The sequence below is a fragment of the Harmonia axyridis genome, chromosome 1, assembly GCF_914767665.1.
Source record: "Harmonia axyridis chromosome 1, icHarAxyr1.1, whole genome shotgun sequence".
NCBI lineage: Eukaryota > Metazoa > Arthropoda > Insecta > Coleoptera > Coccinellidae > Harmonia > Harmonia axyridis.
The window spans coordinates 27,260,802-27,287,878 of NC_059501.1; the positions used below are offsets into that span (position 1 = coordinate 27,260,802).

At 33.3% G+C, this 27,077-nt stretch overlaps 2 protein-coding genes and 1 long non-coding RNA gene across 9 annotated transcripts in view; 2 read left to right on the forward strand and 1 right to left on the reverse strand.

Annotated features, from left to right (window-relative positions):
• Positions 1–15,309, forward strand: part of LOC123675412 (hypoxia-inducible factor 1-alpha) — a 163,344-nt gene extending 148,035 nt beyond the window's left edge. For 4 of the 6 annotated variants that reach the window (XM_045610782.1, XM_045610769.1, XM_045610779.1 and 1 more), the window contains exons 9-12: positions 1,858–2,078; positions 2,635–2,953; positions 4,687–4,943; positions 13,488–15,309. In XM_045610782.1, coding sequence (XP_045466738.1) covers positions 1,858–2,078; positions 2,635–2,953; positions 4,687–4,943; positions 13,488–13,727 — 1,037 coding nt within the window. In that variant the 3' untranslated portion in view covers positions 13,728–15,309. The remainder of the gene's footprint in view (positions 1–1,857; positions 2,079–2,634; positions 2,954–4,686; positions 4,944–13,487) is intronic. The other 2 variants (XM_045610788.1, XM_045610775.1) reach the window with 1 other exon arrangement.
• Positions 145–10,419, reverse strand: LOC123675465. Its single transcript, XR_006746777.1, has 2 exons — positions 9,989–10,419; positions 145–574 (listed from the first exon to the last, which is right to left on the reverse strand). It is a non-coding gene; the product is annotated as an uncharacterized LOC123675465 (long non-coding RNA).
• Positions 15,310–16,432: 1,123 nt separating the features above from the next.
• The window catches only part of LOC123675469, a 30,315-nt gene continuing 19,670 nt past the window's right edge, over positions 16,433–27,077 (forward strand). Inside the window, exons 1-2 of one of the 2 annotated variants that reach the window (XM_045610833.1) lie at positions 16,433–16,775; positions 16,842–17,364. In XM_045610833.1, coding sequence (XP_045466789.1) covers positions 16,648–16,775; positions 16,842–17,364 — 651 coding nt within the window. In that variant the 5' untranslated portion in view covers positions 16,433–16,647. Of the gene's footprint in view, positions 17,365–27,077 lie in introns of both variants that reach the window. The other variant, XM_045610828.1, reaches the window with a different exon arrangement.

Consider the following 27,077-nt stretch of genomic DNA (forward strand, 5'->3'; position numbering starts at 1 on the left):
ATTCTGTATCATAATGAGCCATTATTGAAAAAGTGATAGGATTAACTGTATCAAACGAAAACGAGTTTGTGAACGAGTGACCTCAAAAAGGGAACACGTTCAATCGTTTAGATTTCGTGGAATGTGGAATCTACCTCTCAGAAGTAACTAGAACTTTGATGTTATTTATTACAGAGTTTCTAAAGTGTACATTTCAATTTTTCATCTCATAATTTGTCTCCAAAACAAGTATGATGGCAATTTATTTCCATTAACTCACTGGTGGTAGTTCATCTCCATTCATAATTCTGTAGTCACCTCACAATCATGTCCATTCTTCATTTCTTCTAAGTTTGAAACTGCTTAGTTTCTCACCTTATTGGCTAATATTATTGGTGGTTGTCTTCTCTGTTATTCATGGCATGAGCTTTTTATTTCTTCCTTACAGCCCTGTGTTCTGCTTCAGACCCTAACCCTGAAATTGCTATTAGCTCTGACGACTCTGCTTTTTCCTCGTCCTTTGAAAGCGATTGTGAGGTTTTAGAAAATGAAAATTTTGCTTGTAACTCAGATGATTCGGCTATTTGTTCCCCCCCTGAAAGCAATAATGTCGTTTTAGAAAACAAAAATGATTGTGTGGAAAAAAAGGAAACAAAAGGTATCTACTTATTCAACAGTTCATCATCATTTCCAATTGTGAAATTCTCATTTCATTTTGTTTTTAGAATTATACAGTGTGTCCGTAAAATATGGAACCAATTCATTTTTAGCTAAACAGACCATTTTAAGAAATAATCCTGAAACACGTCGATTTTTTATTTCAATTTACCGTATTTTGAAATAATAATCTGGAATACAGGGTGAATTACTTTCGAGTAATGAAGTCACCGCCATTTTTTCTAAATGGAACACCCCCATTTTGTCTTAATTTTTCGATTACTCTAGCTGAGCTGATTCCAAAAATGTATCACATGTTCATTCCAATTGGTACAGGGTGGACAAACATACAATAGTTTTGTGTGTGCTCATAAAGTAAAGCGTAACATTCTTCATTAGTTAAATCAACAATATTATCAAAAATACTTATTGTCTAGCGGCAATTGGTTTGAATGTAACACCATGTAGTTTGTTACATTCATTACATGTTTTTAAATTGATATGAAATCATTTCTTTCATATTCTGTCTGCTAGACCACAAGTACCAAACATGTTTGGAAATAGCTCACTTTTATTAATCTAAAAATGTAACAAACTACAAAAAAATTATGAGCACACAAAACTATTGTATTTTTTAAATCAGCTCAATTAGAGTAATCCGAAAATTGGGACAAAATAGGGGTGTTCCATTTAGAAAAAATGGCGGTGACTTCATTACTCGAAAGTAATTCACCCTGTATTCCAGATTATTATTACAAAACACCATAAATTGTAATAAAAAATCGACGTGTTTCACGATTTTTTCTTAAAATGGTCTGTTTAGATAAAAATGAATTTGTTACATACTTTACGGACACAATGTACAGGATTTTTCGATAGAAATTATACAATATAGGGTAGTTTTAATGGCAAAATTGTATGTGTATTATGTTTTGACATTTCTTATGTCATTTGTATTCAGTAGATTAGGCCATTCAAACCCAGTTGCAGGAACGTTAGATCTATTGATCTTAAATATCACTTCTCTCCCTGCAAAAAAAACTAAAAGTAGTGAACAATAATAAAACAAAATGTTGAATCAATGTCAATAGTGTCATCAATCTCTTAAAAATAAAAAAAAATCAAATAAAAATCAAAATATAATTAAATCCGAGTCCATCCATTTCATCGTACGTTCTATCCGAATACAGCGAAACTAATCTCCTGTCTCTGTCTTTTCAGTGTTGAAAGAAGAACCGGACGATTTGACACACTTAGCTCCGGTAGCAAGTGATGTATGCGTTCCTCTGGAAGATCATCCCTTCCTATCGGAAGTTTTCGATGACCTTCTACTGAAAGAAAACTTCAACCCACTCATGATGGACGAACCGTTGGACCCGTTCATATCCTACAGGGACACATATGACATGTCGCCAGAACTTCTGTCGCCAACATTGTCAAAGGTCAGTATAGGCAGTATGAAATAGCAATTATTTCGAGTTCACGATGTACTCAGTATTATACTTAGGGTTTAAGTGATCAAACTCTCGTGAACTGAATTTCTATTCGTCTTTGATGCCAATTTTGTCATCATCAGAAACTGAAGGTTATATAGATAGTAACCTTCAGCTTATGGAGATGGCAACATTCTCGATTTCACAATTTTTTTTCCAAAATTACAAGTTTGCTTCTAAAACTAATTTGAATATATAAAGGAAGTAGTTTCTTCTAATTGTTTAATGAGATGATTAAAACTTTTAGAACAATCCATCAGTCAGAGTTGAATTTAATACAACTAACTTAATTGTAAGTAACTCTTTCAAATTGAGGATGTAATTCTGTCGTCCTAGGTCTTTCTAGCTATGTCAACATCATCTTAAAATTATAGTAAATCCAGAGATGGTTCTAAGCAAACATGTGTTAACTGTGCTTATATAATACAAACAGCCTTATGACTTTTTTGACTGATTAACGATAGTGATTGCTAATACCTAATTTTTTTTTTTTTTTTTTTTGCAGAACTATGACTCCAGTCTTCCCTCCCTGAACAGCCCGAGCAACTCGCTGGGTGAAGATGACCACATTTCCACTTTCGCCAACTATACCGTAGACGACGACAAACTAGAGTCTACGTTAAGACCGGCGTCTCCCTACATTCCAATGACCATGGACGATTTGCCCCTGTTATTATCTTCATCTAATGATCTCATGTGGAGCAACAGTAGCAGTCCCGTACCACCAAGTCCCACCAACAAGTCCGCAAATGACTCCTCAAGTTTGGCTCAGTTGTTGTCGACGACGGTCAAAACGACGATGAAGTCAAACACATCAGATCTAGGTAAATGTTGGAAAATTGAGACGTTGACAAGGTTTGATGGTGGAATATATGAAATTCTCGAATTCGTGAGTTTTATTTGAGGATTGTTGAGCGCTCGTTCTTCGAATTGATCTCTCTATCATGTCGTCACAGTGTCTGTAATTTTCACATGTTGAGCACGAACGTAAAAACCTATAAACTTTCGTTCATGGACAAAAATATGCTGTTTAGAAATTTCTTTTTTCTAAAACTGCATTTTCGATTCAGATAAAATTTTATTTGGACATGGAATGATAATTTCAAGCCCCCTGTGAAATTTTATATTGATCGCTTAACCAGAACCATAGAAGATTCAAGAAGAATATCCAAAAATATGAGTTAAGCACTGGCGTGAAATCAGCTTTTGATAGCTCATCATTCAAGCATAGGGATTCACGGCTTGGCTTGATATTCAAGCTACTTGGCACGATATTCAAGCTACTTGGCTCAAGCTTAAGTAACTTGAAATCAGCTCAAGTTCAAGTCAAGTAGTAGATTTTCAATGTCAAGTTGAGTTTTTATTCATCAAGTACTTGACTTAACATTGAAAAACTTCTACTTGACTTGAACTTGAGTTGATTTCAAGTCAAGCTCAAATTACTTAAGCTTGAGCCAAGTAGCTTGAATATGAAGACAAGCCGTGAATCCCTATTCAAGCATCAATTACAGTTATGTGGTCTCCGAGGGCTCAATTAGAGAATGAATGAACGAGCCTTCAAAAACTGACTTCAGTCAGTGATTTTCATCTTTAACTTACCGGTTGATCATTCATGTACACTGATAAGAAAAACCTGGAATTGGTTTGGGGTTTGTGCCCACTTAACTAAAAGGCAGGACAAATTAGTAACATTTATTTTGAGAGACTTTCGAATAGAAGTTCGGAATCAGCTAGGATAATCTGAGAATTTCAAATATTCCTTCCTCAAATCTCGTTCAGCGAGAATTGTCGAGACCAACTTGCGAAAACCATAGAACCAGGTATGGGATTGAGAAACGATCTGTGAAAAAAATGTCAGATAAAGATCCAAAATTTTCCATTTTAACTTCATCTTATCAAAATCTACTTTGATTGTGTTCATTTTTATTTAGTAATAATTAATTAGGTCTGTTGTTTTCACTTATAGTTTCAAATGTCACTGTCAATTGGAACTTAGCTGTTAGTAAGATGTCTAAAACTCTGGTGTGCTCACTTACTCTTGAAAAATCTTAATATTAAATTGGCGACTTTTGAAGGGACTAGCCTTTTTAGACCAATAGTATTGGTCTTTTTTCACTTGACTTCCGTATCGTTTCTTATGGCGGCGCTCGCGTCGTATTTCTGTCATTGTCGTTTTGAGGTTAAATTAATTCTTTGTGAAGCGCCACTTCAAGAAAGAATCTTAAATAAAAACTAATAAATGAATACACCAGTATTTTAGACATCTTAGCTGTTGGACTAGGGTCATTCCGGTAGCATATTCAACGTTGTCAATGACATTTAGTGAAACTATGCTGAATACAATCGACCTTAATACGCTGAAAATTCAAACAGTAATAATATACAAACAGATAAAATATTCATATTTTACTGATATAAATATATTAACAGTCTTTGGAATTTGAAAAGGGGTTACTATATATTCCATTTGACAAAAAAAACTATAGTTTTCGCAGGTCAATACGAAATTCAAGTGAATTTTCATCTTCAGATCAGTGTTGACATGTTTTTGTTTCAGGTCAATCGATAAGGTCGGAAAGCAGCACATCACACAGTAATAAGCGTTCCATGTCCAGCAGTAGCTCTGGCCTGTCGAATAAGAGGATGAAGACCGAGCAGCAGAAAGAAAAGGTCTCATCTGAACTCTTCCAACAATTAATTTCGAATAACAGTACAAATAGTCGAGGTCGACCGAAAAAGTCGAGCTGGTTATTGGACAGTCAGAAGGCCACTTGCGTGAGCCAACCTAGCGATAGCGTCCTTATGAACTTATTGGTAAGCGGCTTCGACATCAGATCCGGATACATCTGCCTTGCGCCCTCGAAATCGAAGAGATGAACAGCCCAATCGTCGAAACTGGGATCGAATGCGTTTTAGTATTTGAAGAACGCCCTCTGTTGTGGAAAAGCGTACACTTTCTGTACTAGTCATTATTTTCTTAGACTGATTTCGTTAGGTGAAAAGAATACTCGCGGATATGCAGAAGGCATTTTCGATGTTGGTAGTTTAAAACCGAAGGAATATATTCTGCACGTAGCAGAAGATTTGAAACTGATCCCAATGTACGAATTCCCTCTGCCAAAATAGCGTAATGATTAGGGAGGCTGTGATTTTAATGTTCCCCGAAAAATTGCTACCAATGTGAATCGAAATTTGTTCCTTTATCGAGTGAACCAATAATTTAAATCCTGAGCTTAAAAAAACCTTCATCATCGCCAGCATGAACATATAAAACGTCAGGATTTAAACCGATTTCAATGAAACAATTTTTTTTCCTAAACTTCCCTTGAGAACATTCATAGACAATAAAACTAGTTCCACGAATAAAATTTTCTATTTCTTTTGTGCCTTAACAATAGTCCATAAGATGATGAAATTAATACTTCTGGAAATTAACTGCCAAATGTTGAAAGCAATGGAGTTTACAAAGTACTGTGATAGGTTTTCCTTCAGCCACTCTCTTTATGTTGAATACTCTCATCATTCCAAAGATTATTATGAACATAAATAGAGAAACTGTTGTTGCCATATCAGAAAAATATTCATTGTTTCAACTTACTTTGTGAGAAATGAATATGTCTTGGAAGTACTGCTTTCTGTTTTTAGTTTTAACTGTCATGGATTAAAAAGAAATATATATATACCTAATTGTAGAACATGGCAAGATAGTAGATGAACAAATATTTTGGCAAACCTAGACTAAGATTAATTCGGAAGATCTTTTATAAAGATCGAATTGTAAAGTATGGATATTCATGTAGCATAAATCATGCTATTTTTGGCAAATAAAAAATACATACTGGTTACATTTTGTCTTTCATTTGTTGCTCCCTTCCTTCATTTTTAATAATTTGGGTTTGTATTTTATTTTTGTATTATGAGTTTCAATAAAGAATATCGAAATCTTAATTATCTCTTTTTATTTTAATGCGTTTTTTTTTCAGTGTTTTTAGGTGTGCGTTGGTTATCAATTCTTCCTTTTTTTCACCATTTTTAACTAACCCTTGAAAATTCTAACCTGCTGTTTTAGGTTATATTACAGTTAATATGAACAAGAATGGAGATTATACTGTATAATGTATCCATTCTTAACTAAACCCTCATTATTATTTTTTTTTCAAAAGAAGCATATGTTCAGTACCTGTACGGTACAGATATTGAAATAAGCTTATTAAACTTTCCATATTATACTCGATATAATACCTATATTTTCAGCTTTCACATTATGATTTCATCATACCAAAAAAATATTTCTTTTCTCATCCCCCAAAGGATTATTGTTACTCCCCCATTTGATAAAAAAAGTTATGGAAGAAAACAAAAATTTTTTTGTCAAGTAAATTTTGTAGTACATATAACCAAAAACTTCGATGTGAAGTTATTTTTGGGGCCATCCATTTGAAGCTCATCATTTTCTGGATTTCATTCACAATCCCTCGATATCTTTATGCTCCGAAAATTTTGAATGTTAGTTCAATATTACATTTTCCTATGCTTGTTTCGTGGATAGAGTAATATCATTGAAATAGCTTTGTTACTAATTTTCAATGTGTCCCATGCCTTTTGTTGGTGGGTTTCAGTCGATATAAATTCAATTCTTCTGATTTTTTTTCATTTCTATTTGAACAAATTCTATGCAAATAATTTTATAGAACAACTGAAAACTAGTCCAACCGGTGTTTAATTTTGTTCATCTCCTAAAATTTTTCAAACAAAAAATAATTTTTGTTGATTTTCATCTGATGCCTTCCCTTTTATGAATTATAAATTTTCTACCTTAGATAAACGTCAATTTGGTCTCCGCGAATAATTTATCATCATCAGAGGTTGTGAGATACTATAATGGAAATTTTTCTCGCGATATTTTCTGCAAATGTAATTCATTCGTTCAACTCATAATTGCAACTATCGAATGAAAATTATTGATCAATACCTGGCTCGAATTATGCGAGTCGGCGACTTGGCGAGCGAATTATTTCATTTTGAATGTTTATTGACAAGCAACTCGAATTTTGACAGGTTGTTAATAAGGGTATTCCTAAATTGGAGGTACAAACGAAAATGACAGATTCCTCGGATCGTTTAAGAAAAAAGCCCTAAAACACGGGTCTGCAAACGCTTTATTTTTGAGATATAATTTCTTAGAGTTCGATAAATTTTTGAAGTTTTTTTTTCATTACACCTTCCGTTTAAAACTTGGCAAAGATATTCCAATTAATTGTTTTCATGATGTGATATGCTAATTTGAATGCAAATCTAGAGGGTGATATTTTTTGTAACAGTGTCCGTTTCTTTCCTCAAAATCCTATTTTTGGTGGATCACTGTAGTTAAGAAAAATCCAAAAAAAACTTTGGCCCAATACTGCACTTTTTGGTTTCTCATAGTTTTGTCGTATATGTTACCAAATTCGTGAAAAAAATTTCAAACAATTTTCTAGTGAGTCATCTTCAGGAAAATCTAAGCTGTTATAGATATACAGTTAGTAAGCTGTGATGAATAAATTGATTATTAGTTTTGGTGCTTATTTACCAAATCTATAGCAAAGATTAATAAAGATTTGATGAACTGGTATATTCATCACAAAAAAGTAGGAATACAAGAAGCAACCTGTATTTCGAAAATAAAGTGTTTGTGAGCCCATGTTTACAGGACTTTTTTTTTCAAATTATCTAAGGAATCTCCCATTTTCAATTTTACCTCTATTTTTGGAACAACCTGTATACAAGTTAAAATTTCAACAAAGTTTTCTATCTGAAGAACCATCCAACTTAGGTGAAAAATAATTCTTGCGCCTAAATTCTTCAAGCCAAACATTTTTTGAATAATATTCAATCAGATGAAATTCGAATTTAATTGAAATAGAAAATTATTATTTTTTTGAAATTGATTTCTGAATTTAATATCGATTAATATTGTGTATCTAATATCTAAGTAGATAAAATAAACAAAATAATTTCCACAAATATTTTACTGTTAACAACTGTTTCGCCAGAACTATAGATACTTCTTCATGAAGAATTATTTTGTTTTTTTTTATATGATAAAGAATTTCCATCAAGTAATGACCGAATTAATTGAATAAAATTCATAGTTGATTTCATTGTTAGGCGTATATGTAGTTATAAGCACTATGGAAAGGTTAAAAGTATACCGGAAATTTGTACACTGTTGGAAGTGCAATGAATCTCTACTGTTTTGGTTTTTTTATTTTCGATTTTGTGTAATTCATATTATCAAAATAAGGACATAATGTATAAGTTTCGTTCCGAAAATTTTTCAATCACTTAGGTTAGGATAGACTGATGAAAGAATTTGTAGTGAATTCCATTTTTCGCCGTGTTTTTCGCATGATGTTTCGCTTACAACTGCGATACGCATCTTCAGGTGTTTCTAGCTCGTAGATTGTAACTCAATGCCGAAATACTTTTAAATAATTAATACATAAAAAGACCGGAGTTACGTTGCTCTATTGAAATTTATGTTGAACTTGACGTGATGTGAATCGTAGGAACAGATCAGAACATCGAAAAGAAAATTAATAGAATTTGCACCGCAAGAAGAATTTTCCCCGCGAAAAATTGTTTGAATTAGTCTGGAATTTTGCATTACAAATAGAATTCCGTGTGCCAGAGGCTGAAAATGTCACGTTATACAAATCGTCGAAACAGGTCGAAATAGCGAAAAGAAAATGAATAGAATTTGCACCACAAATACGATTTTCCGACTAAAAATTCGTTTGAATCCGTCTGGAATTTTGCATTACAAATGAAATTTCGTGTGCCAAAAGCTGAAAATGTTAAGTTTTGTGAATCGTAAAAAGAGATCGGAATAGCGAAAAAAATTAATAGAATTTGCATCACAACAATGATTATCCGATTGAAAATTTGTTTGAATCCGTCTGGAATTTTGCATTACAAATGAAATTTCGTGTGCCAGAAACTGAAAATGATACCTTATCTAATTTGTAAAACAGATCGGAATTGTGGAAAAAAAAATTATTGGCATTTGCACCGCAACAATTATTTTCCGGCAAAAAATTTGTTTGAATCCTTCTGGAAATTTGCGTTACTGGAATTTCGTTGTCAAAAGCTAAAAATGTTACGTTATGTAGTTCTTAGAAAGATATTGCAATTGTGAAGAGAAAATTGATAGCATTGTCATCGCAACAACGATTTTCCGGCAGAAATTTGTTTGAATAGATCTAAAATTTCATTACCTCAATATTTTAGATTTCGCTTAGATCAATTTGAAAACCAGCAATGTTTATTGACGAGTCTACAATAATCGTATACAATTCGGCGAGGATCGGTGAATTAGAGAAATAGAAATATGTATGTTATGTATGTATATATATTTACATATTTTTTATTACAATACCTCATTGACTATTCACTAAAAGTTATCAGAAATAGAATAAACTATCCAACAAATCGTGATTTGAACTGAAATGAATAGTGTAAAACCTGTCCTCTTTTAAATTTCAGGTAAAATATTTGTGAATGTGTTATCTATCACTAAAACAGTTAGTAATTTTATTCATATTTTTTCTGAATAGCTTACCTTCTAATTAAATTTTCTGCTTGTGTAATTTTTCATCATTTCAAAAGAATTATTCTTATCAGTCAATAGTTAATAATAATAGTTTTTATTTTAAAATCTACAAGGGGTAAGTATGACAAATTAAATAACATAAATATGCATTATTATTATTTGTTACAGACCACACTTGGACAATCATCTCAACTACAGATAATTCAAGTATCATTCAAATCTCACTTGAAGTACTTTAACCTAATTCATTCAGTCTTCGTCGACTTACCAATCTCCTGGCCATCGGACAACAACAATTTAAAACACACTGTCACTCACATGCACTGACCAGAGGCCGACAACATTGACAACCGCTCGACATTGCAAAGATAGCAGTCGGCAATCGACTGGTAAATTCACAGCTGGCCGAAGCAAGAGGATACATTATTTATTTTGTGCCTACGTGATAATCTACACATCAGCTCATTTTCTTTTGTGAACGTGAGCCGAAGAACACAAACGATAATCTGCTGCCACTATTTGATGGCAAACGCCTCGTTTCCTACTTTATTGATCATTGATTACGAGGCAATTACTTATTTGAGGTTGAATATTTGAAGGTGCTCTGTCCCATGACTCATTTCTCCTGGTGAAACTCGTTTTATTGTTATTATATTAGTTGTTATTTTTGTTTTTTCTCATTTACATATTCATCACATCTTGTCGGTACCTATTTATCATTTGATTTTAAATTGTTATTACTGTTTTCATCTATTATTTTGCTACATTCTAATTTACCTGTTGTAATTTGAAACATTTTTTTGTGATATGGTTTGCGGTAATACTTTCGATGCCTTGCCACCTTGGAAAAATATTTCGAAACGATAAGGTGTACTCTATTTGGCCAATGCAGAATAATTTTTGCGGGCTGTTCTATAAGAAAGAGGGCTATAATTTCCAAAAATATGTCGCATGTTTCAAGACAAAAGTATTAAAAAACGATTAAGTTCGACTCACTCATGAATATGCATGAATAAATGCATATTTTGCATAGGACTCAACACTTCCAAGGAAACCACAGCTTGGTCATTGTTAAGTGTCGGCCGATAGATAACAAAACTGCTTGTCTAGTAAACCCTATCTTTAGGTTATAATGTTGAATATGCTCCGAAATTTTTGTTAATTTCAAAAATGATAATTTGCATTTCGATGTAGAATGAAAATTCAAGGTCTCATACAAAATTTTATGTTTATCGTGTAATAAGAACTATAGAAAATCAAAAAAATATATCGAAAGAAATTACTCAAGATTTTCAAAACCACAAAACCGTCAGAGTTGAGATTTTACATGGTGATATGAAATAACGATTTCAAACTGTGTTCAAAAATAAAAGGGGAAAGCACTGACGTAAACTCAGGAGCTTTTGAGACCTCGTCATTCATAAGCCAATCACAACCTTGAAGATCTCATAAAACCGTATATAGGTATACAGGATGAGTCTTTGACTTGTACATATATTTCAACTGAAGATTCCTGAGGTCAAAAGAAACACTTTTTTCCTTTACAATTTTTTCCAAATCGATTTTGTTTTTCTCACTTAGTATAGCGGGCATTCTGGAGTTGGAATGTTATGTTCGGAAAAGATTCATCACATCAATACAAAACCATTTTCCAAAAAAATTTCTATTCATTTGCGAGATATAACTAAAAGTTACATTTTTTATGGATTTTTCAACAGCCTTTCAACATCTTTTCAACCGAGCTGAATCGGAAAAAATGGTAAAGAAAGTACCCAAAGTAATTACCAAATTACTCGAAATGCACGAAGTGCAGGAGGGAAAATATTCGGTAATTTGACAAGCACGAGATATAACAAATGACTATTTCCCTAACTAAATTTCACTTAAAGTTAATTTAAATAAAAACAATCTTTTTGACAATCATCCTGAATGTTTTCGATGGTTTATAACGTCACAAAAATATTACCTATAGCACACGTGCTTTGTGAAAAATAGCCTGTGACGTGCCACTACGCGCGCCACTGGTACGACTGAAACATCGTTTCGTTTTTTACTGTTTTTTTTTTTAATTGATCTTAAACACGCTGTAGATCGGTAACGAAACGTTTGCGGACCTATGTTTATAGGATCTTTTTTGCATAAAATGACCCCCTTCAATATGACCGCATCTGTTTTAAACACCCCGTATTCATCTCATTATTATAATTATCTTTATCAAAAGCAGTAAGCTATTCGGCAGAATGAATTTTTGTACTGGGCATCAAGTTTCAAAGAATAAATTCTTAAAACTTATGTTAAAACAATGTTTGTAAACGATCTACTGTTATATGAAGCGCGAGCAATAAAAAAAAAATTTCTTGAGTACCTACTCGTCTATTCAAAGAAATCATCCCAATATATTGACTACAGAACTTGTCAGAACATAGTAGCTTCTAGTCTTATTTCTTGTGAAGAGAATGTCACAATAAAGAATAACGCACCAGTTTCAATAAAATGATTGTAAATACAAAAATCAATAAGATTAGATGAGATATTACCTCCCGCAAAAATTCATCTCATACAGCTTTAGTGATTATCAAACTAGGAAAAAGGCTTCTTCACATAGTATAGCATAGTATAGAATCCTGGGCAGTTTCATTGTTATACCACATATCCATAGTGAAACTATTCGATTTTTTTTCAATATTATTCTGATCGTCATATTTTAATCAGCTTCCAATAAGTTCTTCAAAAATATTTGGCCCGCATTTAATAGTATATTATTCAACGAGCGGTAATGTAGGTCATAACTCACGTAGATGAAGTTTGCAGCATGAGCCGCAGGCGAGTGCTGTAATTCATCAAGTGAGTTATGACCATTACCGCAAGTTGAATACTATACTTTATCTACGACTATATCAATAAATACTAAGAAAAAAATACAGACTTAGAATATAGACAGAAGGAACGGAAAATAAACATATGTGCCCGATTCCGACTACAAGTCTAGCTTCGGATAGCTCGAATCCAGTACAGAGTACAGAAATAGAATTATATTGAAAACCCTTAATAGTTGCCTATAAAAATGCATTAAAATATACCAAAAAACATTCCCTGTAAACGACGACGTAATGACCTTACTGCTACAAACTCTTTTATATTTTTTTCGGGCAAGTAATTCTGTATGGTTACATTAGCTGTTTGTGTTTTGGAAATGTATACCTATATAATATTTCATCTTCACTATCTGAATTAATCGTTTTCGGCGAAATATTCACAATAATTAGATATCAACTTAATTTGAAGACGTCAAAATTATTGAAGTGACATTCCCTCGGACATTCCTCCCCTCAATAACAATAATGGAATGTTCCCTTTCGGCCAATCGAATAGAAGCAGAGAAGTATAGAAGCACAGATCCAAATTTTCCGATTCATTATAGTGAGTTATAGTAGTGAGTTATTATAACTCACGATGTTTGTTAATAGATACTATTAATTGCTCAAAAGCAGTTGAATAATGAATATATAATTCAATAGGAGTAGATAAAGTATTTTATGTGAATATTTTCCAAACAGAAAAAACTTCCTTCTCTCCTGATCTGCACTTGATCACTTTCATTGCTACTAGAATCAGAGAAGTTGAATTTTAATCATCAGAAGCATTCGTTTTTACAAAACCTTATTAAAATGTAGGAAATGACAATGTTTCATCTCCTTCTATCACTGAATATAATTAAATCATTGAAGCATTTTATTTCATGTAAACTAATGAAAATTTATCTCCAGGAAAACACCAAAACAATATCATGGAAGAAGAAGGTCACTCCAACTTCTGGCTCGAATTTACATCATTACCTGCTGAGAGTAAACTCCAAATCTCTTCTGGTACCAGAAACCCAACACCAACCCATTACTTCTCTCTTGACTCTCACTGATAGAGACTACGAAGTAAATGCCCCTGTAAACAGTAGTCTACTGCAAGGAGAAGATTTAATTAAGGCTTTAGAGATCTGCGACACCATTTAGCTAGAACAGACACCCATAGAGGAATAAATAACTAAAGGCTGTAGTGTGAGCATCATGGACGTTAAAGTTGTTACTAATGTTTATAATAAATCAGAGAAATTATTTTTGGAAAGAAATGCGGCATTAAGTCTCTTGAAGATGATCAGTATCATGGTTAATAGAATATAAACGCAATATCTCTTTTCAATGATTCTAATGAATACAACAAAAATACATATTTCTAAATTATCATTTACATAGAAATAGAAACCAAATAGTTGTTCTAAAATAAAGAAAAATATTAATACTGAAAATAAAAATTATTTTTATTTACTATTCTGTTTCATATATGTATAAGAAACGGAAATAGTTTTCCAGTTCCAGTAACAATCGGCTAATTTCCCAACACAACCAAAAAATATTTCACCATGAAATATGTCAAAGAGAAATATAATTGTAACATCGAATTCATGAAACTCTTGTTCGATTAATAAACAAATTTCTTTGACTTCTTCATCTTCAATAGAACACTAGTAATGCAAAAATGGATATTATATGAGAAATTTATGGGTGGTTAAATTTTATATATTAGGAGAAAAATAAGTATAGGATAAGATACTCGTACTGAGTAAGCTTTTTTTATATTTTTTTTTTGTTTTATATTTTTGTTGATATCAAAAACTATTTGCTCAAATTGAACTCCACTCTAATATATAAAATAATATACAATATACAAACCAATTAAAATATATGCATGAGGCTCAATTTTCAAACGACACATTTCTGAAGTATTGTAACATGTGACACTTATGCCTCTTGCATGTCAAAGAAAGCTTACTCATTGGCAAGGACCTTTGAATGCATAAATAAAAATATAGGCCCCATTTTGTTGGAAATATCAATGCTCCTTTTTATATCCAGATGGAATTGTACGCTCATGAGACACCAAATATAGATTGTAACTTCACATTGCATTTTAATTATCAGTTATTTATTATCATTTTCTAGTATTCGTTTTTTATATAACTATATTTTTATGTGGAAGAGTTTATTGATATCGCTACCTTGATCTTTTTTGGAGATTTCTATTGAGTCTCGTTAAGTCACAAGCTCTCTTGAAAAATTGTGGGTAAGGTTATAATTAGAGGCATCAAATATATAAGATTAAAATATAAAATAACCCAATACAATGGATTGCAATATTTTTCTACCTTTAAAATATAACTAGAGTCTACTATGTTTGATGCCATTTTATTTGTGTCTCATTCATCTTATGTCTGAAAGAGTTGAAAACTGCCATGTTACGGATAGAATATTAATGCTGCAGCATATGTACATTGTTCAGTCTATTTCATTTAGGTTAAGGGAATTTTGAACAGGATTTTTTTTAAAGATAAAACTATATTGTTGAGTTTAACAAATTCAATATATTGAAAAGAAATGCCCATTAGTATCAGTTACTTTTATTATTTGTTGATATTTCAAATTCTTATTCAGTATATGTGATTTCAATATTCTATTTATCCATAAACCTTGAGGACCTTGTAATATTTTGTGATAGAGAATTAACAGATGAAAATATATTATCTTGTGGGCATAGTAATAATCTTGTTCTTTTCCCCCTTATTATTACCGAATCATGATGAGTATCAAGAAGAAAAATGTATGTTTTGCTCAAACTCACAGAATTAAAATCTGGCTTTCTCTCTTCTTTAAAACACTGAGCTAAGCTGATCGCCATTTACACGACTAACATGTTAATGAAAATCTACAATTTTGTTGATGTACAACAATGTATCACCCATGACCTACCTGGGACTCAAATTACTGGGAAAAAACTCTTGGCGATCCAGAGTCGTTATGAAAGTGTCGAAAACGTCATCAATGACGTTGGTATTTTCGCTCCATCAGTAACGTCCTCCCTACTAAGATCGTAATTCGTAGTGAATGTTCAGTCAAGTTTCACGTGGAATTTCAGAAAGTCGAAATTTGAGTATATGCATTAGATTAGAGAGACAAAAACTTATGCATGTCATCAATAAAAACAGACAGAAAAAACTTATTGATTACTAGGGCAGTCAAATGTCAAAATCATAATATTAAAGTTTAATAAATCACCTTGTACACTAATTTAATTATATGTATAAAATGTAGTTACCTATTGCAACAAGGCTATAAAATATTTATATTTATTCAATGTCAATAGCAAAGATCCATCTTATCATCAAACAGGTACCTCCTTATTTTTATTTTCTGACAATTCAATTTTTTTTTTTGGCAAAAAAAATTTTATTTGAATTTCCATGGAAAATTTACAAAATTTATCATTCAAATATTGATTTGCTTACAGTGACCTCTGTTGAGTCAAAGAAAAACATCAATTTTCGGATCAATAGTTAAGGAAGAACGGTAGAGTACTTTCGAAACGCAGTAAAATCTGAACGAACTTTATGTATTCGTTAGAATATTATAATCGAAAGATTATCGCGAAAGTTCAGAAACTAGTCAGTAGGCATTGGAATCATTAATTCTAGAATTGAAACAGTGTTGTAATGGAGGCTTCTACCTTAGATGCATAGAAAACTATGCATCTTAATTCTACCCTCCATAAGTAGAGCTCTATAAAAAAACCTTTTTGACGTCATGGTCTGAATGAAGTTTCCTTCCTCACGGTTTTATGCTGAATCAGATACTATTGGTTAGAGGGCAGCACAAGGTTGACATGTGATTAATGACAACGTCGGTTAAAAAACGTAAATAAACTAGTAGTCCTATCATGAATGACCATAAAACGAATTTTGAATAAATATCCAATTATTCCTTCGTGATTGATTTTAGATGTAATAAAATACTGTGTTAATATAAATGATTTTTCCTTATCGATCACATGATCTGAAAGTGAGCCGTCAACTTTAGTGAACTTTAGAACCAAAAGTAAAATATGTCCCCCGAAATTAACGGAAACCCTCCAAGTGCAGTGAAAAGAAAGAAAAATCGGGACAAAAAACAGTCTCGACTGAACGATCTGAACATTCCAACCAGTGATTACCTATCCTCAAATCAAATGGGGTATAACAATTCCTTTGACTTGAGTATTCCAGACTTGAGTCAATATTATTCTGTTTTGAATTTCAGCAATGGATCTGAACCATTGTCTTTACCCATACATCCTACCAACTATTCAAATTACAACCAAACACGTTTGGGTGGATTCCCAAATATCAGTACTCCCAAGAATCTTCATTGCCCACCTAATAATAATGATGTGGGCGATTATATGAGTCTACCTGTGACCAATTTAGATCTAGATATGGATGAGAATGGAAAGCGTAGATATTCTGATCCTGGTGTACCAAATGATGACAGTGATAGTAGTGTAAACTCCCTTGAGGAAAAAGTTATAAAAAAACTGTTGGTCCAAGTGAATGTTTTGAAAAACTGTAACCAATGGCTCTCTAAAGAAGTTATGGAAATGAGATCTGAACTTAACATGTTGAAACAGCAGGTGCAGCAACAGAATAAGAGACATTTTGATAGAGAATATGAGCCTGGTATGTTAGCCGATGTCATTCGGGAAGTCAGAGATGCTGCTCGAGTTAGAGAAGATGCCTTGCTTGCCAAAGTGAAATATATAATGGAGGAAAAACAGATGAACATGGTAAGAATTCCTACTTTACTGTACAATATCATCAACATAGTGTCCTCGATAGTGCCTTACTTGAAATCAGAGCTTTTCTAATGATGGCTTGACGATTTATCTCTATGATTGTCTCTAAATAAAATGATATATTAGAGGAAATTAGAGTATTATACATTCTTCAAACCTTGATTTTGATAATGTATTGCAATGCTCTCAAGTTGGCTGAAACACAGCATGTTCAAAAATTGTCTTATTAATTTTCTGTGAACAAAAATAAAATTAGAAAAAAGACCTGATGCGTATACTGAATTTCTTTTATTTTCACGTAAGCATTGTGAATTTTTGATAATTATGATTGAACTTAGTTCTGATTTACAAGAATTTTTTGTAGATCTTTCAAAATAATGTAATTACCTACATTTTTTGTGTGTACTTGTGTACAAATAAATATTTTACTCCCCATATGACCCAAATGGGGATATCTTTAGAAAAGAAGACTATTCTACTCGAAATAACCTTGACCATTCTCAGCTAGATGGCGGCCCTAGTAATACAGAATGAATTATGTATTGTATGGAATGATAAAATTATACATATTTATAATGGAATTATATTCTCTCAGCCTCATCCGTAATCATAATTCATAATTACGGGATTAAATAATTGCTCACAAATTTATGAATTTTCATAGGCATAAGATGAAATTTCGAATGAAGATATGAAATTATATTTTGATAGATATCACAGAATAAAGATTAAATGTTGTCCACACGTTCTAGGAAACATTGCTTGGATTTTAAATTTCAAAGTTATTTCGACTTTCGAAGATAAAAACGTCTCCTCCATGTTTTAAGTTGACTTCTTGTGGCGAGATTTCTACTCTTGAAGATACATTCTCTCTTCTTCATTTATCATCTCAACCGGAGCTCTTTTTGGCAAATTTTCTTTGGTGGGTATCTATATAGGTACATATTTTATGTTCTTTTTGAGAATATCCATTATTGATGTTTATGAGTTGCTCAGTTCTTGTTATGTACATCGTAGTATATTTACAATATATTTCAGCATTTTACTGGATAATGGAGCGGTCTATCCTTTTATCTTGGTCCCCAAATGTCCAAAACGTGGTCCAAAAATAGAAATTTGAAATCTCCTTACCCAAATGATTGAGTTCTCCTAGATGGAGTTTTAGTATTTTTTCCTATTCTCTATGTTCAAAATTTTAAAAAGACTGATTTTGTTAATTAAAACTCGCTACAAGTATTATTTATTATTACAATCATACAACACATTATGCCTCGCATTATACATATCAGCGGTCACTCCACTACCTATAAGATTTACAACCAGTTTTATCAGAAACGGGTTTAAAAATTGGTCAGCAGGATCATGGGATATGGCACCGTTGTATTTAAAATTGTAATAAAACGTAAATTTTCATTTTTTAAAAGGCAATGTAGTAGATTGAATCTACGGTATTTTTTTACGGTCTGTTATGTAAATCTTTTTCAAGTTTCTGACTGTTCTAACTTTATGATACGCTCAGACCGATCGATTTGAAGAACCGTCTGAGATTTCCCTGTTGTCATTATAAGATTAAATAACGTATAGTAGGTAAGTTACCTTCATGAAGCCAATATAAGAGATCAATTCAAATATGCCTCCACATATCAATCGTTCATAAACAATGTTTTTTGAAATTTAGGAATATTTTTACATCTTCAATAATAATTATGAATTGGAATGTTTACTTATTTTCTTTGGAAAGGGAGCGATTGGTGCATGAATGAACGAAAGCTCAAAAGCCCCTGCCTTCAGGTGATTGCTTTTCTAATTTTTTTCGATATACTGTTTGAATTTTCTATGGTTCTGAGGCGCCGAGTGGGACGCTATCAAAACGAAATTAAAAATTGTCATATTTTATATACACTCTAAATTTCAAATTGGTCGGATATGTTGTCACCGAGGTTGTCACTGGAAGATTATATTTTTGTTTTTCGAAATTCTGCTTTAATATTCTATGTTTCTGATGACGCTATCAACACAAGATCTTGCACCAAGCTTGGAATTATTATACTGAACACATATCTGTAAAAATTGTTATGAATAATTTAAAAAACCATAAGTTATGTTTTCACACATCACACAACAACTGCCAACAAAGTTATTTGACAATTCTGGCTCCAGTCTACTACTTACATTCTACAGAAATATCGAGTCTATAACTTCGCAAATGCTTTCCTTCCTTTTTATTTTTTTGTTTGAGTAGTTGGAGCCCGAGCTGGAGCCAGAATTGTCAAATAACTTTGTTGACAGTTGTGACAGTGACACAATCACTGAAGTTTTTCAAATTATGTAGAACAAGTTCTACAGACATTGCCAGTCATAAGCTATGTGTATAGTATTGATATCAGCATGATTATGTAATTGATAACACAGGATTCAGGTTTTTACAAAATTCAAGTGATGATTTCACATTACAACTGAACAAAGTAAAAAGTTTTTTGACAATTCTGGCACCAACCTACTACTTAAACAAAAAAATTAAAACTAAGTTCAAATTTGCGTAGCTAGACTCGATTGTTTTGTAGCGTGTAATAAATACATTGTTCGATTTGTAATATTCATTTTCTCTATTTGGCGTAGTTCATTATATAAGCATTGTTCACTATTTCGAGCGTCTACTGTAATACTTTTATTGCTTTCTTTTTTTCTTTCTTTCTTTTTAGTTTTGTTTATTAAGTTTTTGCTCGAGTTTTTGTAGTTCTATCTTCAATGGTAATAACTGTCGAGATGGCATTTGTGAAATATTCAATAAATAAACAAATAATACATCTTTTTTTGAACAAGTAGAATTTTTTCACATGTGTATTGCCGAAATCATTGCAAAATACAACAATTTAAGTCAACGGGTCTCTAATCCCCAAGAAAAATCGGCCCGTGTCGGAAAACCACGCCGACCTAGGACATTTCCGCCTTGGCCAAATTTAAAAATCAAATACAAAAGAGTTCGAAAACAAAGAACGCGGAGTGTTAAGCCTCGCCAAACCTACTCCAATATTTATTAGAAAATTCCGGGGCGAAGTTTGCAGGAACGGGGCAGGAAAAAAAAATGGTTAAAATTGAATACGCCGAGTCCACACGCCAATATTGCTAGGCAAATATAAACAGTGTACTTTATATTATGTACGAAGCGCACATAAAGGGAAATATAAATTTGCACAGTGCTTTAGTACGAGCCGCGAGAGTCATCTTGCGCACATATTAGGGGCTAATGTCGGCAATCCGGCCCAAATTAAAGATTGTTTTATCGGTATTAATATCGTAAACAAACTGCGCTCAGGTTTGATCGAGTCCTCTCCCGCGTCGCGATACTTTGGTTTTTATCTCTACGACGTTATAATCGGCGACGGAACGGAATTTTGTCGAAGTAATAATCGACTGGCTGAACTTTCATCGGGGATGAAACGATTTGATGGAGTTGTCTCTTTGTATATTTTGGGGGAAATCCCTGTTGCGGTTGATCGTTCTTATTTGTAAACGGTTTGACACACGAGAGGGAAGAATGAGTCGACGAAACGTTTAGCTGTGCATATAACGTAGGAATTAATGTAGATATTTGATCTATATACACGGTGTTTCATGAATAAGTGTAGAGGGTGTCCCAAATTCGATATTCACTGAGAGCATCTCGAGAACTATAATACTAGAAAATATCTTCAAGGACCCCCAGCTCTTTTTTCGAAATAAGAAGATATCGGAAATCAGATCATAGATATCTTTATTCGTTTTAGCATTACCTACAGGGTGTTTCTGAAAAATGACTTTTTCAAATACTTCGCCGTATCTTGGTTTCTTTTCGAGATATTCCAAAATTCTAAAATGTTTTATCATACATTGTTATGGTTCAAGGTCTATAGATTTAGACCTGTTGTCTCGTAACTTTCAACCAATCAGCGTCAACCATTCGTGACGTCACTCGGTTTACACATCCAAATAAATAACATTTGATTGTAATGAAATCGTGGGTTTTCACGGATTTTCTTATTAGTTTGATCGCGTATATCGTTTGTAGCCTATCCTAAATAGCCTTTAATATCTTCAATCATAAAATAGCTACGATAAAATGTCTGTCAATGATGGCCAATGGCGATACAGACACTCTATAGACCTTGACAGACACCGGATGACGCGTTACCCCACACTTCAACCCAAGTTACGAGACAACCTGTATAATCTACAGACCTTGTTTATGGTTCACATAGCAGATCATAGAAATGAATTACCATTTCAAGATATAGAGGAGAGTTGGTGTTATACAGTAGTGAAATGAGTTGTTGGCATAGCCTAGTGGTGAATGCAGGTCATGCAGGACTTTCAGAAAAGTTACTTGTTGTGTTCCCTAAAGGCGGCCACTCACGAGGCACCCATGTTCGAGCGTTCTGATCATTTTACAGTAGGGCAGCTCGGGACACGGCCGCACGACTGTGAATCAGAGAATGAACTTGAATTCCCGACTGGAATCTCTTGAGTGCCTGGAGTATAATTCTGTCAATTTTCACTTTGAATGGCACTGTTTTCTCAAAAAGATAAAGAACTCAATAACTGAATAATGGTTTAACGTATGTGTGTTGATAAATGAAATTAATTTCACGGTATTCAGACAATTTTTCAATTCTGGAAAAAGTACCTCCTCGAGCGGGATTCGAATCCGCAACCTCCGTATAACTAGTCCGATGTTCAAATCACTAAGCCACCGAGGAAGCTGAAGATTCTCCGCTTAGTGGTTTGAGCATCGGATTAGTTATTCGGAGGTTGCGGGTTTCGAGTCCCGCTCGAGGAAGTACGTTTTCCAGAATTGAAAAATTGTCTGAATGCCGTGAAATTAATTAAATTTTTTGAACTCAATAGCTTTGAAACGCATGATATTTTTGAAGAACTGGTAACGGGATGCTTTTGAATATATCTGCGGATAACAAACTGTATTGTATCATTCAAAAAACGCCAAGAGTCCTCTACATCTCAAAAATTAATTTCTATTATATGTTATGGGTATCATATAAGTCATAAAAATTACTTAAAAAATCGTTTCAGAATTTTCCGGATATCTTGTAATGACACCAAGATATAGCGAAATATTTGAAACGGTAATTGGTTAATTCTCACAAAAACACCTCTTCGTATTTTTCACTTTTTTATTATTTTTCATTGAAAATGAGTATTTTAGAATGAAGCACCCTGTATGAACGAATCTACATTTGTTTGTTTGTGCTTCATGCATTATTAAATAATTCAACCGATCGTCATGAAGCTCTGGGAGGTTTTGTATACCCCAGCAAAGTTCTCTCACATAGATCGCACAATTACTAAATAGGAAATCCTCGAGGAAATTCACCTATTTGAAACCGCCACATTCGCCATTTTGTAACCCATTCTTTCATTGATTTTGGTCAATTTGGCAGTAAAAACAATTAAATTGACCTGATGTTAATTGATTATTATTGCAAATATTTTTCTGGAAGTCTCTCATTCTGGAAAGTTCAGAATTAATTTTATCTCGAATTTATATAAGTTATGATTTAGGTAGGTACAAAAACACTGCAAATTTCACCTGTGTATTATTATTTAGTATTATTTTATTTTTGGTATTAGTATATTTTTTTTCTAACGTAAAATATCTCGTAACGTGACGAAAAATATTGAAAAAACTGATTGATTGAAAATAAAAGATTAATGAATATCTACCGGTGGGATTTGAAACCGAGGTCATCAGTTCCGGAATCTGCATAAAAAAATAAAACCCCGGAACTATAAGAGATAGTTCTTTGCTGTAATTTTTTTTTGTGTTATCCTAGCAATACATCCATGTATTCAGTTTAATGATAATATGTTGTTAAGTTTCCAGAAAATAATTTTACTCTTCAAAAATCATGGATCATGTTCTGTAGCTAGTAGGAATCATAGAAATATAGCATTCTTCTTCTGCAAGTATTACCTATATTATCCAAGGTGAAAATTTCAAGTGGCTTTTTCGTCTGGGGCTATTCCAAAAGTTTATTATCAAAAACGATAAACCAAAATGGTTTGATCCACCTAACCATAAAATCTTTATTCGGAAACTGAAAGCAATATTTTTGGTTTGATAGAATGTTGAACATTTTCGAGATTACAATTATAACTTATTATAACTATATATGAATTTTCCATGCGAGTAGAGATATTCTTCGGTTTATACGCCAAAATTGAAACCTTTTGATGGGGTTTAATGGAAGTGGAATGGAACTGCACCTTCGATATAGCACTTATTGCAAAATGGCGAATGCTCAATTATAAATAGTGGTGTTTTTAGCTTCATTATGTTTACTTTCTCTCAGCGACTTTTTCTACATAAATTGTAGGGACACCCCGATAGGGCTCCAACTGTTGACTGGAAGGGACTTATGGTTTGAATGAAGAGAATGTACAGGGTGTCTACTTTTCAAGGGGAGATCATACAAGTTGTTTGCAACAAAAAATGTCGAAAATCGAAATGTCGATGGTTTCTCTTCGATTTAACATTTTTGGAACATAGAACATCTTATCTTTTAGCAAATTTAATGCCGTTTCCAGATATGTGGTCGAATTTGACCTGGCTACAATTATAACTGAAATATAATTGATTGTATGGAAAAACTCGAAATACTTCGTAAAATAAAAAATGTTCAATTGAAAAATAACCGTCAACTTCTCGACTATGTGTTATTTGACATTTTTTATTGCAAATGAAGTTTTTTGCAACAATACATATAAGTGTATGATATCCCCTTGAAGTTTGTCAACCCTTTTAAAAATAGAGATCAGATATAGTAATGAATATTCAATACAGAATATCTTCCGGGTTCGTTCCCCGAAAAAAGAACGTGAATTATGATGCGGGTTTGATTCACTGAGCACGAATTCGTGGTCAAACTCAATTATATTCCATCCTCAAGGACTTAAACATGATAACTCTCGAAAGAAAAGATTTAAGTGTTATCATAGTATAAGGAAAGGATAGTAAGCCAACCGCCGTTTGACGGCAAGGAAATAGTCACCAGGGGTCGCTACTGTAGTTGGATTTGGATTTGGAGAAGTAACTCGATAATAGATAGCGCTGAATCATGAGCTATAGATGGCGCAGAAATAATACGATAATTCATTCAGTGGCGTGGTTGAAAAGGGGTCGCATGACATTGCCAACAATTTTTATGTTATTATTAAGTTATCACAAATACACGCCACTGGCGTAAATGCTTATTACAGAGCAGAAAAAATATCAAAATATAGAAATCTTCTGACCACTCTATCTAGAATATTTTAGTTCTTCAAAATAACACCGATTTTTTCAGAGGGCTCCACTTTACGGACCAATTTTTGACAGTAAAATTCGAGTAAAACGTGAGTACAACTTGAGAACTACTAGATGGCGCTCAACATCAACAAAATCGAAAAAAGCACTACACTGGCTCACTATCCTTTCTTTATACTATGGTGTTATCAGGGACTTGAAAGGACCAGGCATCCGAATGTATGAATGTAATTTCAAATATTGATATTGTTGTTGGTAGACCTTTATGCCCTTGATAATAAAAGCTGATCAGAAGACTCTGGCCAACGCTGGCTCCCAAGTTATAGGATATTCAAAGTAGACAGCGATAAAATCTACAAATGTAATATTATCATAACTTTTGAACCAGGGAACATATTTGAATGAAAGGGTTAATCTTCATTGATCTCAAAGGTTTATTAATTTTTTTTTTTGAGGTATTTATCGTCCTTACTGATGAGTAACATGACTAGGCGGAAAACTTATCTCCTTAAGCTATTTTGCTCAAATAATGTCAAACATTGGCAATTCAAGATAAGATAAGACATTTCTTTATTTCAGATTAATTCAAGTTACATGTAAATTACACTCAGCAAAACTTCAAATGAAATAACGTCAAAAAATATAAGCTACCTACTTTGTAGCTCAAATCTCTAGTATGACGAGATTCATGGCCAATTAAAATGCACGTAACAGGCATCTTTTCAGTGAACGCGCAAACTATTGTCCATAGTCGAAAATGCGCAGATATATAGAGGAAATCGCAATGCAAACAAAAAAACCACTTATGACAAACAACATGCCAACTGCCACCACATTGGATTTAATTTTTGACATGTATCTAGATTGTCTGATTAGTTTACGAGATTGCTGTGTATTTTCATACAGAAGGACAAAAATCTTGAAGAATTCTTTTCCGTGTTTTGTCACATCTTTTTCGCCACCATTAATCTGTTTTTGTTTATTTATTTTTAACTTGCATACATGCGGTTTCCACTGTTTCATGCCAAGACGTATAGATTCGATCGGCGTTACTATAATAGTATAATACATTCACATCGACGTCCTATCCTCCTAGCTCCAACGGCTCGCAAGCCCCGTTTATATCTGCAGTTAATTGCCGTAATGGGTTTGGTAATCCCGCTGGGCGCGGAGGTTAACCCCTGATGGCCTCCATTAGGCCAATCTGCTTGTTTGCGCAGCCATGTCGAGAAAGAGCCGGAGATCAGGTTACCTCGGAGTGCACTCCCATCGTAGGCCCGCACGCTGGATTTCTTTCGGTCGGCATAAACGCCTCCTGGACGAGGGTCGCGCTGCTCAACGTATATATACGAGTATATATATCGTTTTATCGGGCGACCGAAGGGCCGCAAAGACTGCTATTAGGCCAGCAGGCGACGGGAGAGGAGGGTAGTAGCCAATGAACTCGGATCCTCCGTAAGCCCGGCTATCTAGATATTTGCGGTCGGTTTCTCGAAGGGGTTTTCATTAGGTGTTTTGGGATTTTCTACGAGGGTTTGGAGGTAATTCAGGGCGCCGCGTTGTGGTCGTAGAAATTGGCCAGAGGTGGATCTCGTGTGGTCTTATTTAGGTTGCAGGTTCTTTCACGCTGCGACAATCGTAGATGTAAATGTGTAGTGTAGGAGTCGGTGTTTGTTTTGTTAACTACAATTGGTATTTATTCACACATTTAACTGTATTGACTTGTTCGAATTTGAGTCGTTACTACCAATAGTCATTTCCATTTAAAAATATGAAATTTTTCAGATATCGTTAGTTACTAATTTCAAAATCCTAGTATTTTTGAAAGCTCGTCTTCGAATCATTTCATCACAATGTCTGTATTCTTCGGATTTTGAGCCGGGAATGGTCTTTAACTTTGAGAGTCGACTCACTGATGCCGAATATATACTAGATATCTTTCGTGATCATGCTGCGACAATCGGAGGTCCCTAGGCTATGACAAATAGCCGACTATTATTTTGAACTCATTTTATCGAGTATTTTGTATTTCGAGACAATTTGATAGGATTGATGAGCTTTCAGCTCCAGGAAGTTATTCTTCGATTATAAATGTTGATATGGTCTTTCAAATTGTCTTTAAAAACAAAACAATGTCCCGTTCATTGATATTTCAAACTATAAAAAGATCGATAAATCCAAATTAATGTAATAACTGACAGACTTTTTGACTGCGCATCGGAATTGGGAAGAAGAGATTTTGATACAAAATGTCTCTAGGGATAAATTCAATATCCATATGGACAACAACATCTGCGGAAATAATTGGAATGAGCACGAAAAAGAGTAAAATTACGAACCATTCACATATATCTGCCATTTCAGCACTGACCAAAAAAGGAGTTACTAAACAAGATTAAAATCA